At 38.5% G+C, this 17,256-nt stretch overlaps 1 protein-coding gene across 14 annotated transcripts in view; it reads left to right on the top strand.

Moving 5' to 3' along the window:
- Nucleotides 1-17,256, top strand: part of CADPS2 (calcium dependent secretion activator 2) — a 372,843-nt gene that overhangs the window by 259,798 nt on the left and 95,789 nt on the right. For 8 of the 14 annotated variants that reach the window (XM_042467895.1, XM_042467894.1, XM_042467892.1 and 5 more), the window contains exons 15-17: nt 884-947; nt 4,401-4,524; nt 8,890-8,910. In XM_042467895.1, coding sequence (XP_042323829.1) covers nt 884-947; nt 4,401-4,524; nt 8,890-8,910 — 209 coding nt within the window. The remainder of the gene's footprint in view (nt 1-883; nt 948-4,400; nt 4,525-8,889; nt 8,911-17,256) is intronic. The other 6 variants (XM_042467898.1, XM_042467896.1, XM_042467889.1 and 3 more) reach the window with 1 other exon arrangement.

Raw genomic sequence — 17,256 nt, 5'->3', positions numbered from 1 at the left:
TATTATTATTATTATTATTATTATTATTATTATTATTATTATTATTATTATTTTCTTATATCCTGCCTTTCTCCCAATATAGAGACTCAAGGCAGTGCAGGTAAAGTAATAGGGCTATAATGTGTCATATGACAGGGCAGCTGGACTTAACTAATATGGAATTAGTTGAAGCAAGTTTTCATCAGATTATTCACAGCAACATACAGTAATTAGCTCTGAGAGAACCCTACATTGATTTTATTTCTTTAGTTAGGGAAGTAAAAACTGGGGCTGTCCACCAGTAAAAGAAATCCTGGTTAATTTTATGAGCTTTTGTCATTTACATATATACATGGATAAAGACTGTAGCTCAGAGAGTAACTCTACATTTTTGTTTGTTTGTTTTTCAATGATTTACATATGGCATACCAACCAGTATTGGAAAAAGAGGCATTCCTTCTTTGTGAGAAAGAGAGAGTGCCTTTTCTGATGTGGTGCTTACCATCTGCATAGTTGTTATTGTTTTATAACTACACAAAAAATATATTACAGTATTTACTTAGCTGAGGCTTCTCCAAACTTATGCTCTCATCATGGCCATTTGTCCCAGCGAGATATGAGAATATCGGTTTACCAGCTGGAAATGATGAAAGTTTGAAAGATAGGAGACTGAAGAACCCTGCTTGTTTCCAAAAATACCAACTGATTCTTGGTACCCAATTAATCATAAACCAACATTTACTAATCTAACAAATTAAACATTGCAACCCTACGGTAAATCAGTTTTTGCAAACACCTGTTTTTAAGTGCTTCTACAAAATGTAATTAAAGTGATAGTGCATCAAATGCTTTTCACATGCTTGGACTGCTATTCTAATAAATGATTCTTTTGACGTTCTTTAAGGTACTGTTTCCCCTTTGGGCGTCCTGAAGGAGCTTTAAAAGCTACACTTTCATTACTTGAAAGGGTATGTCTTAATTTTAATTTAATATTTCTGGTATACATGGCTTTGTCACAGTCAACTAAAGCATATGCTTTCCTTCCATGCTACACACTTGATTTTTAAATACAACTTATTTGGGGTGCGTGGCTGATACCTTATAGAGAATCATCTGAATAGAACATGTCTGCAAATATGTTTAATCACTGTCATTTAAATCAGTGATATAGTGACCATGTTTTCACTTTCTTTACTTGCAGAATTGGAAAGGAAAATCTGGACTGAAATTACAAATCATGCTCATTTAGTGGTTATCCTCAGGGACATAAGGAGTACCCTAATGGATCAGGGAATTGAGGGGTAGCAATTTCACCATGCCCCCCCGAGGCTGTGTTAGGCTTAAAACCAAGAAATAAAACTTGTATAGGTGTCTCAAAAATAGTTATGGGGACCACAGACTGTCCTGTTCCCACTCCTGCTCCACTGAACATATGCCTTTTCATCAGTGCATTTATAATTTAATAAGACTCCTTCTCTCAGACCTAGTTCAGCCATTGATCTGAACACAATAGAGCTGCATATGTAATGGGAGTTGTGTGTGCTGTTCCTATCCTTAAGGTGACCACGTGTACAAACCCTGTCCTCCCAGTCTTCATCCTTCTTCATCCTTCCCACATAGACTGCTACAAGGAGCTTCTACCCATATTCAGCATGAGCACAAATCTCCACACAATTGATATCCTTCCCAAATGTGAATAGAAGCCCTCTTTCTCAACACAGGAAGGATAGCTATTGAACAATTGGGGACATAAGGAGAAGAAGATTCAGCACACACATTCCCTCATTCTTTGCATGCATTACTTTATCGAAGAGTGGGTGAAGTGCAGCCTTCTAGATGCTGTTGTCCAGTGAGCATTCCTTGCAGTTCAGCAGCATCCAAGGAGCCACACTTCTCACTCTCCTACACTACTGTTTTTAGGCATAATTCGTGATTGCTTTGGAGTCACATTTCCATCAGTTTGATGGCCTTTGTCTGCATTTGTTCCAGTGCCACAACTTAATTGCCAGTACTAAAAGATTAAAAAGAGGCTTCCAGTCACAAGACTGTGCTTTCCTCTGAAGTATTTCTCAACAGATCCTCTTGAAATGTAATGCAAAATTTAACAGCCCTTCAATTATATTTGTTACAAAAAGAACAGTACAGCATGCCCGCTCCATACGCGGGAGCGCCATACGCGACTTCCGGTTTACGTGGAAGCTGCGCTGTAATATTATCTATGGTGCACACGGCCACAGTGCTTGCTGCATCACGGCATGCACAAGCCCCATTCATTATAATGGGGCTCCAGCATAGGCGGAATTCGCCTTACACAGGGGGGTCCAGAATGGATCCCCCGCGTAAGGCGAGGTTCCACTGTACTTAATTTTAAAAAGTAAAGTATAGATTAGATTCTGCAAAGTTTTATGGGAAGTTTTGCATTTTTGCTATACTCTGCTCAAAATACTTCCTGATACTAACCACTAAAGCAAGAGTGAGGAGCCTCTTACCTCCATTTATTGATGAACTACTATACCAACCATCCTTCATAATGGGCAGCAATTAGGGGATAATGACAACTGGAGTTCACCTCCATCTGAGGGCTATATGCCCGCCTATCTTACTGTGCAGTAATAAACATTCTTAGGAAGGACTTGAATACAAGGCAGTATATAGAGAATTACAATAGTCTTTAAAAGGCATGAATTCATGGGTCACCTTACTCACGTAGTGGGCTGAATGGCTTTGTGAAACTTACTTCCTGTCTATAAAGCGAATCATTAATTGTTTATTCCAAAATTGTAATATGGGGGTGCATTAGACTAACCTTCCCCAACCTGGTACCTCACCACAAGGATCACAAAACTTGTCAGATAGCATATGCTACTCAAATTGGTGATCCCTGAACCAGTGCCAGTCGACAATCCATCAGCTGGCAGTGTCTGATTAGTTTCCAGGAGGGAAAGAAACATTTGTATCCAGTGGGCACAAATATAATACCTGTACCTGGCACTTTAGGGATGGTCTGGTCTGGTGACATAGTGGTTAAATATCAGTACTTCAGCCACTCAGTCACAAACCATAAGGTTGTGAGTTCAATACCAGCCAAGGGCTCAAGGTCAACTCAGCCTGGCATCCTTCCAAGATCTCTAAAATGAGTTCCCATCTTGTTGGGGGCAATTAGCTTACTGTTGTAAACTGCTTAGGGAGTGCTTAGAAATGTAGAAATGTACTTGCTATTGCTACTGCTGGTCACCCACATAAAATAGCTTGAGACATGTTGGGCAGGCAAGGAATGCTGTGTTAGACTGTAACTTTGTATTTGGAAAATGTCACTAAGGCCTCAAGCAGATGGAGCAAAAAGAGCGCCCATAGGCCGGTCCCACCCCGATTGCTCCCCGTTCAAATTAGGATCGTGGCAACCAGACAGCATGGTCCCAAGGCCAGATGCCACCGTGGTCTACAGTGAACCACCACCAAGGAGGGTTTTTTATACTTCCTTTTGTGCTCCTTTTTTCACCGGGTTTGGGCTGCCTTAGGCAGCCGCGGAGCAGCTTCAGCCTGATCCAAGGGTGTCATCAATGCCACACGCCTGGATCAGCCCAAAGGTGATGCTTTGGGCCTGTCTATTTTGGGCCTAAAAGGCAAATAGAACTGTGCCTTCAATTATTTCTGTTCAGCCTTTCTCAAAAAGAATGAACACTGGTTTCTAAAAAACACCCACTAAGAAAAATTAGAGCTTTTCTCAAAATGTTCACTTGGCAACATTCTCCCTCCAGGTACATCATTTCATGTTGAATCTGAACACATGAAATTTAGCCAGTACAGTGGAGGAACAAACAGTTCCCACTGACCTTTGCCAGAGCATGTTTCTTTAAACATCTTGGCAACCTTCACCCTCTTTGTCTAACTTTATTACATTTAATAAAAATGTCATTATGTCTTGTGGCACTCTAAAAACTAACAAGTTTATTCTGTTGTGAGTTTCTGTAGGCAAGTGCCTATCTCATCTCATCATCACAACCATCATCTGTCAAAGTGTAGTGGGCGGAAGCAGGCAAGCAGGTGTTCTGTCTTCCTCTTCTCCCCATTATAAGGATAATATTAGTTTATTTTATGAGTTGTTATAAGGATTATTGATACCAAGAATGTGAAACACTTAGGGCACTCTCATGCTTGTTATTTTAGTCTTGTTTTCTTTAGACAAAGTGACAGGCACCACAGTCTACAGACATGCAAGATTTAACTCATTAGGACTTAAATGATTATTTTAGTTCACATCTTCAGAGATTTATAGGCAGTCTATTAACAATCCTTTTCAGTCTCCAATTATTAACACATCTAAATGAACCATTAGTGTATCTTCATCATTTTCCCCCTCTTGAGTTGAATATTGCAATGTATCTAACAAAGTACTGTCACCATGACTATCTTTGTCACAGGTTTTAATGAAGGACATTGCCACTCCCATACCAGCAGAAGAAGTGAAGAAAGTGGTAAGAAAATGTCTGGAGAAAGCGGCCTTGATCAATTACACTCGGCTTACAGATTATGCCAAAATAGAAGGTTAGTGCAGTGATCAGCTACTGTAGTGGCTGTAAAAGCTATTGGTGCCCATTAACTGAGAATATATTTTGTGAGCAGCCTTTTCTCTTTGCTGAGCAAAACCTGTATCGCAGCAAGGGGAAATAACTCATTAAAATCTCAGCTGGTGAACTGCTGAGCTTTTTCCTATTCATTGCTTTAATATACCTCCTGGGACCATGCTTGAATGAATGATCTTTGCTTTGTGCCGAAGTTGTCCTTTGTCCTTTATTCTAAGGGCAGTTGTATGTCTCACAAAACTGGCCCAGATCAGCCTGTTATAGGAGGTACATTCTTGTCCAGTTTTGACATCTGAACTCAGTCACTTCCTGCATAAAGAAGAAGCTATTGGGACAATCAGGGACAATTGATTTCCAGCCCTCATGAACATTTGTATGACTGGCCCTTATTTCTCAATGGATGATGAGTCAGAAACATTACACAATTTATCTGTGGACTGATTATAAATAAAAACAGAGAAAAGTTTCCTCCAATCACAAGGATGGATTTTTGCAGTTTCCTCCCTGGATTTCCCTGTTGTGTGTGTAATGGGAGCTGGATAGCTCCTAACTGCTCAGTAATAGCTTGGATCTGGATCAAAAGCCTTCACACAGCCATTAGTAATGTGGTGCAAGGTAGTGTTACATGAAACACTGGCTACCTTGTTACTTTTTTAGAGATGCTACTCTGTTCTAACTGGTAAGACTGGTAAACATTAGCACTTTTGTAAAATGAAGGGAAGTGTTATAGTTTGGAAATCCTTCAGCTGTGTTGTTCCTGTCTTCTTTTTTTTTTTTATTTTGTTGAGGGTAATGGTTCCAATGTCATTAGGATAATAAACCTATTATTGGTTTTATTCTGACCTTTTAAATATTCAAAATGCTGAAGGTATTTTGGGGATAGAATTCAGCTGCCTTGGATAGCTCCTTTAAAGTTCAGACTGAAATCCAAAGTAGATTTGCTGTTCATTGATAAAGAAGGACTCCATTGGACATACAAACAAACAAACATGCTTCATTTATTATACCGCTTCATACTGCCTAAGCAGCATCTAAGTGGTTTACAACTGTAAGCTAATTTGCCCCCAACAATCTGGGTACTCATTTTAGTGACCTCAGAAGAATGCAAGCCTGAGTCAAGCTTGAGCCCTTTTGCTGGTCTTGAACTCGCAACCTTCTGGTTTTGAGTGAGTGGCTGGAGTACAGGCATTTAACCACTGCGCCACCTGATAGAGCATATCTGTCTTGAAGTCTCCTTCACTCCAAAGGTTTTTAAAGATCGTCGGCTAAATGAGGATAAAAACATTAAAATTCTAGGTCAAGCCTTAAGGAAGACAAGGATCATTTCCAGAAATGTTAGACATCAGTTACGTATTCCTCATTAGCTGCATTTGGATGCTAAACTACAGTTTGGCATAATAAGGATAAATCTAGTCTTAGCCCTACTCTATTTTGAGTTTTAGCATTACTCTGTTATAATATTGATATTTTGAGGGATTTTTATACCATTAAAATAGTTTTGTTTATTTAAAATAAACATTAGATGTATTCCCAATTTTAATAGATGTATACCCAGTTTTTAACATTCACATGATTATTTTTGGTTGAAATTTATTTCCTTTTTTGTGGTCTGTATGCATATAAAATATTGACCAGCTAAGGCAGCACTCCACACATAGTTTGTTTTTGGTCCTCAAGATGCTGAACCCTATCGCCAAAACAGCTCAGCACCTTTGATTCCATCTTGAAAGTTCAGATGAAAACTAAGACAAGAGTTACTATCATCCCATTGATGATGAGAGATAGCACCATAGAATCCTAGCATTGGAAGGTACCAAAAGGGGCATCCAGTAAAACCCCTGGCTATGCAGGAATACACAACTGAAGCACTGCTAAAAATGCTCATCTACCCAATGTTTAAAGACCTCCAAAGAGGCAGAACCCACCACCTTCAGGCAGACCATTCCACTCTTGAACAGTTCTTACAATAAACAAGTTCTTTCTAATGTTTAGATGTCATCTCTTTTCCTGTAATTTGAATGGATTTGTTTGTGTTGTGTTGTTACTAGGAACAGCATAAAACACTCTCATTCCATCTTCTTCATGGCATCCCTTCAGATATTTAAAGATATCACCTCTAAGTCTTCCTCAAACTAAATATACCCAACTCCCCAAGTCATTCCTCATAAGGTTTGATTTTCAGACCTTGATCATCTTGGTCTCACTTCTCTGGACATGTTCAGAGCCCCCAGCCTCTGCTAACCATGCCTGATGCAGTGGGCTGATTCAAAACTTGTTAATTTTTAATGCCACAGACTGTTTGTTTGTTTAGTTTTTGCTGCAACAAAAGCTCTCCTTCCCTGAATATATGAGATGGCTTTATGCCATGTCTGATCATCAGTCCTTACCAACTTAATATTGTCTTCATTGGGTCTTAAGTCAGAGTCTTTCCACCTTCGTTCTGAAGCTGCCAGGAATGGATCCTGAGATATTTTGCATTCAGACCGTGAACTCTACCAATCATCATGACTCCTATCATAACTCAGGAAATAATAATTTCGAATGTTAGTACCTGGAATAATAATAAAATGAGTTGTTTGGAATTCAGTATTTGGAACAAGAAAAATTATAGCGTACATCAGGTATTCAGGTTTTTTTCTCTTCAGCTTATTTTAGTATGTCTGAAATTATAGGAACAAACTATCAAAAGCAAATAAGAAAGGAAAGTGGTTGGTGCATTTAACAATTTGTTTTAACTTATTTCTCTCATCAAGATCACTGACAAACATGAGTTAACCAATCTCTTGAGTGATTAACCCAAAAAAAGCCATCTCATCTCTATAGCAACCAATATTATATCATGAGAATAACAACATGAAAGCACCTTAGTAACCAGTTGATCATAATTAATTAAGATATCATGTTGTGTTTAAATGAAGGAGGATGTATATAGATCTTTTAGAAAATGAGAAAGATACCTTTTCACCTTCAGCTAGCATCTGATGCATGCTTTCAGCAGGGGCTTTTGCTGTTCAATTATCTTGAGTTTTTAACAAGCTTGTTGGGGATAATTGGTGTAAAAATAGAAAGTTTCTAAAAGAAGTCAGGACAGCTGAACTGAAAGTCAGAAAATCAATCTTGGTGTGGAATAATTTACAGGTAAAATAAATGTACGTTTCCTTTTATAGCCTCTAAAACTTTACAGAAGTGTAAGAAAGCTGCCCTCCTTACAAATGCTAGCTTTGTATGGAAGAGAGGCCTCAGAGCTCTGTTCAGTTAGTGGTTAACGTAGACCACTAACAATTAAAACTAGACAAAGAAGATTATTGCATTGGGCCAGGAACGTGCCCATTGCGTGCTAAAAAGGGAGCGTTCTGGGGACGCTGCATGGAGGAACGCTGCAGCTGCCGCCGGGCGTTCCAATCGCGTCCCTGCTCCGTTCCAGGGGGCACGATTTCCAAGAATGCTTGGAAACACCACACCCAAGACCCCCCTTCCCAAAATCCTGGCTATGTCCCTGGTAATAGGATAGTATTTTCAATGAGTGGGATTAGACTCTGAAGCCCCAACCAAATCCTTGCCCTGCTACAGTCTAGGAAAAGTAAAAAATATTATTCAAAGAGTCAGACTGTGTGGATTAGTTTATTATATATAATTTGCGGGGTTTACAGAATCCAGCTTTTCATTGGACAGAGTTTCATTAGCTATGTATTTTTAATACCGCGTGTCCATGGCCCTGCTGTACTTCAAGAAATAGCTTTAGGACCATATTTTTCACACGATATGCAACATAACTGGCCAAGGACATTCAAAATGCTGAGTTTTTTTAACCAAGGATAATACAAAGATTGATAATCCCATAAAAGCAACTGGGATCTTTGATTTGGTTTCAATTGGAAGCTTTAAAATGCTATACATTTCTTGTTTCTGTGTATAGTATGCTTAATCAGTTGCCATTATTTGGTTAGGAAACAATATTTACCAAGTAATAATAGAAGCTGAGATTTAACGTGAATAGAAATGCATTTGTTATAGACTGGTTTATTGAAAATGTTTTTAATCATATAACTAAAAATTATAACTCCTGTTGGATAGAGAGTAAAGTTGCTAATATTGTCTGTTGCTTCCTCTGTTCTTGTTTATCCGATCTTATCTGAGTAAAAAACATGATTATCAGGATAATTTCGTTCTAGTATTTTATAGTAGCTTTTTTATACTCAAAACTTTTATACTCAAACTTTTTTGAAGGAGATTAATATTTGATTTACATGGTAAAGGTAAAATAATAATTTTTGTTTTTCTGGTCTTTCCTTTCCTTTTTCTTTTTCTTCTTTCTTTTCTGTTTAAGCCACAAATGAAAAGGATCCAGGTGACAGTATTGTTAATTGTATGCATGCCTAGTTGTAAAGTGTTGAGCATTGAGTTGATGTATTTGATATAATTTAACAAGTACATGACTATTCATATGTCCATCCCATTGATTTCAGTGGGGCTTACTGTGAGGTTTGTGGGTTTTGTTACAGTCAGACAGGTTTCTTTTTTTAGTACAATTATAGCTGTAGTATTTTCATTTTTTTATTATTTTGATGACACCAATTTTTTAAAAAATTACAAAATGCCACACAAATGCAAACTAAACATAATCAAATATTGACTTCTAACCTCCCACTTGCTGGTTATAGCACTTATTTTGTCTAACTTGTTCATTTGTAATATGTTCTGTGTTCTACTATCCAGGAAATTCTACTAATCCTAATACTGACCATTTTCCCCACAGTTGTCCCAAATATATTATCAGTACACTCCAGTCCTTCCTAAAGTTGAACAGTGATTCCTCTTGGATCAGTCTGGTCAACTTGTCCATTTCTGCAAAATTGTATAACTTCATTTTCTTCTTCGTGGTCTCTGCGAATCATACAAATGGGTTGTACTGCGTAGGAACTGTGGTGTCTTTTCAGTTATGTGAAGATAAATGTCTAGTGACATACCCCAGATATTGTAAAAAATAATAATTCCATATTTCTTTTCTGAACATTCTTCCAGCAAATCTGACAGGAAAAAAATATGGTTTCATTTTAATTTTTTACTTTCAGAAATCTTCCAACAATTTATAAATCTGAATCCAGTATTATTTTGATAAGCCCAGCACATATGCTAAAAAAAGTTTCCATCCTTTTGTGTACATTTCTCACATGTATTATTAGATGCTTTAAACTATCTGTCAGGTGTTAAATACCATCCGTACATCATCTTATAGTAGTTTTATTTAAGATCATAACTCAATGTCAATTTTAGTCCTGTAGTCCATATTTTCCCCATTGCTCTAACTGTAAGACATGGCCAAGATTCTGGGTCCACATAATCATGCAGTCTTTTATTATTATTTTTCTTCCATCTCTATTTTTGGTAACATTTTATACATCTTGGCAATTAAATGGTTATCTTCTGAACACAATAATGCATCAAAATCTGTTTTAGTTAATTCTGTTCCTTTTAATCTCATCCATCATGAATCTTGCACTAAGTTATCTGTATAAATTCTATTGACAATTAACAAATTAAAATTAACAGGTCTCTATAAGTTGCATCTATCATTTAATAGTGTCTCTCTTTTATAAAAGGCCTCGTATAATGTGGTCCATAAAGGTAATCTAGAATAGATTCTAGATTTATATCTAGTACAAATTTTGAGCAAAGGTCATTTTACATAATATTCATTAACATCCTTATTAATTTAAACTTTGTCATAAGAAAGCTGTGTCATCCAAATCTTAAATCAAACCCCTCCAATTGGAATAGTCTTCTATTTTTCAGTGTTATCCATGCTTTCAGCAAAACTAGATAACAAGCATGAAAATACACATATATACCTGCAATAAAGGTGGGAAACTAGTATATCATGAGCTTAGAACCCTCTTCATAGCATGGTAGCATTCCATGTGCAGAGTATTTGGTTACTTGGAGAAGCATCTAAACATCTGATTGTCCTATCTGTTGTCCAAAGTCATGCAGTCCTAGGAGAACTTGTTAATATTTGGGAACATACTTTGAATCGTAGTAATGGCCTATGGAATGAAGTACCTTGAAGAGTGAATTAACATGTGAGACACACTGTTTAACTTAGTTGTGGAGCCTGTTGGCGATAGTAAGCAAGATGCCTCTCTCTATAGTTTAACTTGTCTCTTAGGATATATCATGACCATGAATTTAGTAAGAATTTGAAAACACTGAAGAATTATTAACTGATTTTTTTTAAAAAAAAATACTATAGAATTTATATCAATTGCTAGGTAAAATTCAATTCACCTTTTCCAGATTTCAGGCAGACTTTGAAGCTCAATAGCTGGAGTTTTCCTTCAGCCAGCACTGATCTAATAGTATTATAACAACCCTCACATTCTTAATTTCTCAGGTCTGTCAGGAAGTTCTTTCTTCCATCCAACCTCACCTCCCAGATAATCTTTTTAGTTGTCTTCTTTCCCCTGTACTTCATAATTAGCCTGAGCAGCGCTCAGATTGAGAGAGAATGGGGGCAGAGGGAATAGCAGTGTGTCTAATTTCCACTCTCAAAAAAGAGGAAAAAAAGAATTAGCAAGATAAGATATCCTAAATGGTAAATTCTCCTACTATTTAAACTGTGGTCCTTCTCACTAGGGTAAATCTGATTGTGCATCCTTTGTGACACTGCTTCAGTACTCGGGTATTTGTCTTAACAGTAACTAGAATTTTAGGAAGTAGGTTGAGCAAGATTTCAATTCTTCAAGAGATGGACAGGAGGCTAGCATTGTCTACGTGGCCTCAGCGTGATCGGTGGGAAGAAAGAAAGAAAGAGTGGAATTGGAGCAGTGATGTGCACAGTTGGCTGGCATATGTCAAGTGGAGAACATTTTTCCTGGCTGTGGGTGGGCTGCATATATATATATCTGTATGTGGCTGCACGCATCTTACCATAGATGTCTGTCAATGCCTGGCTTCTGTGATATGTGCATGCAGTGCCTGGCACAATGGAATCTCCCCCCCCCTTCTCTCTCTCTCTCTCTCTCTCTCTCTCTCTCTGTGTGTGTGTGTGTGTGTGTGGACTCTTGGTGCTACCGCAGCATAAATGACAAGAGCCTCAGCAAAGAGAAGGGTTGCCTTGGTGATGTTCCTGAGGTTAAGGTCACTTTCCATTTTCAAAGACAGCCAAGGTGGTGATGTGATAGCTTTGAGTGATATTTGTGGGAGTGGTGAAAAGGGAGCTGCTGACAGGGTTGTGCTCCCAGTTCTCCTCCTTCCTAGGAGAGGCACGGTTTCTGTAACAAGGTTTTTTGTTCTTTTCAAAGCATTTTGATCTGGTGAAAATTAAATTACTAGCTTAGGCACTGTTTGCTTTTAATAGCATGGAAACTAGATCTACATTTCTTCTGTCTCTGTGCCACCCTTGTAACGTCTACTGATTTCCATGGGAAGAGAGGGCATCTCAAGTAAGAAGAAAATAAAATATTCCTTCGTTGCCTATAATGTGTTGTTATAAATGAAAAAGAATCTATTTGGATCAGAGCATATCATAGATAGTGCAGTATGACTGGTGACTTTTACATTATCCATGATGGTGTACAATTCCAGTATTTTAAGCTTTTATAACTTATGTAGCTTATCTCTTTGCCAAATTTTTTAAATGGCCAAATTAGGAGGTAATATCAGTGATTGGGACTTAGTTCTAGGTCTCCAGTCCCTATGTTCTAAACTTCCACTTATCTCCACTATTCAATGACTCCATCTTTCATGCCTCACCATTGCCAAGCCACAGCTGGTTCACAAAACTATTTTGGCACAGTGAATGCTGTGAACCATACCATGTGGCTCAATGCTTTCTGCTTCACACTCCATTTTCGAGCAAGTATTATTGTAGTTAAATGCCCTTGATATATTTATATGTATCTATTAAAATATTTGTTGTTGTTGTTGTGTTTCCAACTTACAGCAACCCCAAGGCAAAGCTATCATAGGGTTTTCTAGGCAAGATTTGTTCAGGGAAGGTTTTTGTCTTTGCCTCCCTCTGAGGCTAAGAGAGAATGTGAGTTGTCCAAGGTCACCCAGTGGGTTTCCATTGATTCGAACCCTTATCTCAAGAGTCGTAGTGCAGTGCTCAAACCATTACACCATGCTGGCTCTCTAAATATTTATGTCCCACCCTGTATCATGGAACAGAGTCGTTTGTTTACATTATTTTATTCTGTTATTTTTTCCCTGTTTTAAATGGTTTAGATTATAATCATATTAAACAATTTAACATGTTAAATAAAACAGTTTAAAACCTCTTTAATAAATCAGGTCAAAGAAATTTGAAACCATGCCCAGATGTGCAGATTTGGACGAAATTAATTAGGTCTCCACAGCTTTAATTAAACATCATGTTTTCACTTGGTACTAGAGTGTCAGTAGCATTGGTGGTAGCAGGCTTCTGCGGGAACTGCACTACACAGTCAGGGCATCTCTCCCTCCTGCAAAGCATTGCCCCACTCATTGAACATAGAGGAAGAACCCTCCCTAATACTTCAGTCCTTGAGTAGTCATATATAAGGACATTTCTCAGGAGCTTACGGTTTTATCATGAATTTGTATTGAAGTGTACTGTGAGCCAGTGCAATCCTTTAAGTACAGTGTTATATTTTTCTACGTGATGTTCCAGTCTGCAGTCTAGCTGATGCATTTTGCACTAGCTACAACTTCCAAGTCATCTTCAAGGGCATTGCAGGTGGTCTTCAAGGATATTCCCTTTGCACTGGGAAGATACTAGTGCATGAAGTACTATGGCTAGGTTAAACACACACGCACACAGAGAGAGAATTTTTAAAATAATTTGAACATTCAACCCAAACATATGTACTTTCAAACTGGATTAATACAGTGAGCCCTCCACTTACGCAGGGGATCCATTCCAGGGCGCATGCTTGCGACTCGCGGCAGTGCGTGTGCCATTACTTTGATTGGCAAACGGCTTCTGCATAGGCTGGAAGCCGCGTATAATGCACCCGCATGCGGCGTGGGCGCATTATGCATGCAAATTAAGTACAAGTATACTGCACTTAACAAAGCAGATGTGTCCTGCATTACTTCTGTGGCAGAAAATTTGATACCAGAGGCAGAAATAACATGGAAAGAATAGGGATAGGTTCCTACACTACAAAAAAGTAGAACAGCTCAACATGTGGAATAAAGCAACTTGTTCAGGTAAACCTTCTATAGGTAAACAAGAACATTATGAACCTTCTAGAGACTTCTTAAAGTCTTCTTCCAGAATGCATCCAAGAATGACTTTCTTTCATTATTCTTCACTTTTCATGTGATTTCCATTTTGGCAGCCAACCATATAGATCTACACTTTTTAACAGATTTGGGGTAGCTGGTGAGGCAGAAATCTGCTTTCCTGTTTTCTCTCTGTTTTGCTGCTCATACCTGCTCAGAAAAGGATTCTGTAGGCAGCTACTGTTTACCTTACCTGTTTAACACAGGCACACACTTCTACAGTAGAGTCAAATCTCACTCTTTCCCACCTCAAGCTTTGATTACTGTATTTTTTTTATTCCAGACATGCTGCTGCAATTGAAATTCTTGGTTTCTCCAACTTTACTTTATTATCACCTCAAAATTTTCCAGATAGATAGAAAGTCAAAAAAAGAAAACCAGGGGAGATGGATGGATGTAAAAAGACTGTAAAAAGAAGAGTTTAATATCAGAAGCTTTGTTAACTGAGGGACGCCTAAACATATAAATTGGACTGAGAAGAGGGCAGACTAAAAAAATATTATGGGTGTTTATGTAAAACCTTGACACATACAACCACAGGTGGCATTATTGTAATTTAGTTTTAACTCTTAAACTGAGCTTTCCATCCTTTATGGTTTCATAGTTAATATTTGCACAGTTCTTTTACATGTGTGCTTTTGCACCCTAAAAATACTGTTTTAATGTTTGTTCTTAATTATGAGACAAAAAGTGTACAGTTGTACCCAAATCTACCCTAGCGAGTTTGACAGAGTGCGGTGAAGGAGATCAGAGCAAGGGGACTTTAAGATGAAATTGTACAATTGTGATGTTCTGTAAGATTGTGATAAAACTGGGTGCCAAGATGGTGACATGACTAAATGTTTTGAAGCCTTGCATGTAGATAAGGCTACTATGATAGCTAAGTGTGAATAGGTACTGTGGTGCAAATTAATTCATGCGAAAGAAAAGAGGGAGAAGAAACAGCGAAATGGTGAAGAAAGAGGGGGTAGACTAGAGCCAAGAGAAAGGATAATGAGAGACTTCTGTCCAGACCAGTTCCTCAAAAGCTTGTACCTCTTTAATGAGGTCTTTTACCGACAGGTTTTATAAAAAGAATGGCTGCATGTAAATGCCCTCCAAGCTCACAAGGACTTGTCTGAAGGAAAACAAGAGCACTACAAGCACTATTGAACTGAAGGCAGAGTACAGCCATTTGTGCATTTGGTGAGAGGGCTTCTCTGGTAATCTAAAGCTCTTGGCACATGTTCACTTCACTGAAGGAACTAAGGACAAAATCCATAAGTTGCCCACCCACAAATGTCTTTTTATTGGATACTAATTTTCTTTTCACAGCACAGTAATCAGACATCAGAGCAAAAGGCTCCCCCCACCCTTTGCTAATGGGTGAGCCTTGCAAGCTTGCTTTGTTCCTGGCAAGCAGGAATTTGCTCTGTGTGTGATCCTTAACTGTTATCAGTTCAGCAGACATTTCATCACTTTGTATCACATTTTGCTTTCTATGTTTCAAAAACAATAGATTTACAGTGATCTGATAGTTTTGTTATATGTAGAAATAATAGTCAGTTTTAACACACTTGTCAACTTATTTGGTTGGCTCTGTTTGGCAGAACCTATGTTCATTAGTACATTTTGAATAAAGTAATTTTCAAGTGTCTTTCCCATCAAAATGATCTGATTATGTGGAACCCCTATAAACAACCTGCTGTTTTTATGTAGGGACTTGGTTGCCGATAGTTGTGTCCATTGTATAGGCAACAGAGGGCAGGTCTTGCAAAAGGGTTTCAGGGGCAGGGTGAGAAGTACAGTCCTGCTCAAGCTTAAAATCATGAGGGCCATAAACATGAGGAATCCAAGAGAAGAGCTGGCATGTTCTGCACAGAAGCTAATATGTGGGTGGTTTAGCAAGAAAAATAATGGAGAGATGGAAAGCCAACAAAGGGGGGGGGGCAGAAGGGGGAAATGGACAGAGTCCCCAAGATGTGAAAAGGTGAGAGAGGCTAAATTTCACATACTGACTTTATGCAGGGGACAGATGTTCCCTTAAGTACAGAGATCCCAAACCCTTTTGAAAAGGTCTCGTGTATTGATAGCTAGCACCGTTCCTTTAAAACTAGTGTAATGTGAACCAAAAAGTATTATCTAGGATCAAACTACATGCTGTTTGAAAGTTATTCAAAGTTTGGTTTCAGTCCACAGTCCATTCTGGCAAGAGGGTTTTAACACTTTGTCCTCTTTTACAGAAACCCACTTGAAGTTTACATAGCCAAAAAGAAAAAAGAAAGAAAGAAAAAGATACAATTCTTGTAACAGATCCTTTTCTGATAATACAAATCTGAGGCACATGATGAGGAAGTAGATCCTGTTGCAGGTCATGGCCAGGACAATGATATGAAAGTTATCAGGAAAGTGTTAATGTGTACATTTAAGACCAATAAGCTATGTTATGCTACACTATAATATAGACTAAAATAAAAGTTGAGCATATTATGTGGTGTAGTGGTTTGAGTGTTCGACTACAACTGTGGAGATCAGGTTTGATTCCTAGCTCATCCATGAAACCTACTTGGTGACCTTGGGCAAGTCGCATGCTCCCAGCCTTAAAGAAAAGCAGTGGCAAACCTTCTCTGAACAAAACCTTGCCTAGAAAACTCCATGATAAGTTTGCCTTAGGGTTGCCATAAGTCGGAAACATTGTATCCTGCTCATAAATATGGCCTATTCCCACTTACTGGCACTTATCTGTCCGGCAGGTGATGGGTGGGTGTTCAGACACCGACCAGCTGCCACACTGTGGAGATGACAACAATGGAGATTTTCAGATGATGGAACAAAGGATGGGAGTGAAGCGGATCATTCCCGTCCTTATCCCATCCTTACCACACAATTGCATGAAAGAGTGTCACAAACTTCATGCTTATCCCATCATTATTCTGTCCATGAAGTGGAATTGTCCTGTCACTTTTGAATAATGGAAACTTACATTAATGAAAAATGACAGGACAATTCCGCTTCACTGATGAAATAATGATGGGATAAGCGCATTGTCAACTGATAGTCTTTCATGAGGTTGTGGACAACTTCAGTGATGGAATAATGATTAGATAAATGCAATGTCATCTGATAATCTTTGTGCAATCGCGCGATAAGGACAGGAAAAAGACTACCTTTTCTCCATGTTATAATCTGCAATAACTTGCCCATTGCCACTGCTGCAGTTCTCTGTGCAGGCCTCCAACATGTCCTGTAAGGGCACAAACAGGGCATCTAGCTTCACTCACATAACCAGCCTCTTCCATAACCTCTTCCAACATCTCAGGCCATGACAGGTGCCTGCATGGAGAATGGAAGTGGTGGCAGGTAAAGGGGTGTGCGGCTCTCTGCACTACCGGCTGTTGCAGCTGAGTCTGGAAAACTCAACCACAGATAGTTACAGTCAGCCCTTCTT

The sequence above is a fragment of the Sceloporus undulatus genome, chromosome 5, assembly GCF_019175285.1.
Source record: "Sceloporus undulatus isolate JIND9_A2432 ecotype Alabama chromosome 5, SceUnd_v1.1, whole genome shotgun sequence".
NCBI classification, from domain to species: Eukaryota; Metazoa; Chordata; class Lepidosauria; order Squamata; family Phrynosomatidae; genus Sceloporus; species Sceloporus undulatus.
The sequence above is the reverse complement of the archived record's forward strand: the minus strand, read 5'-3'. Positions and strand labels throughout refer to the sequence as shown.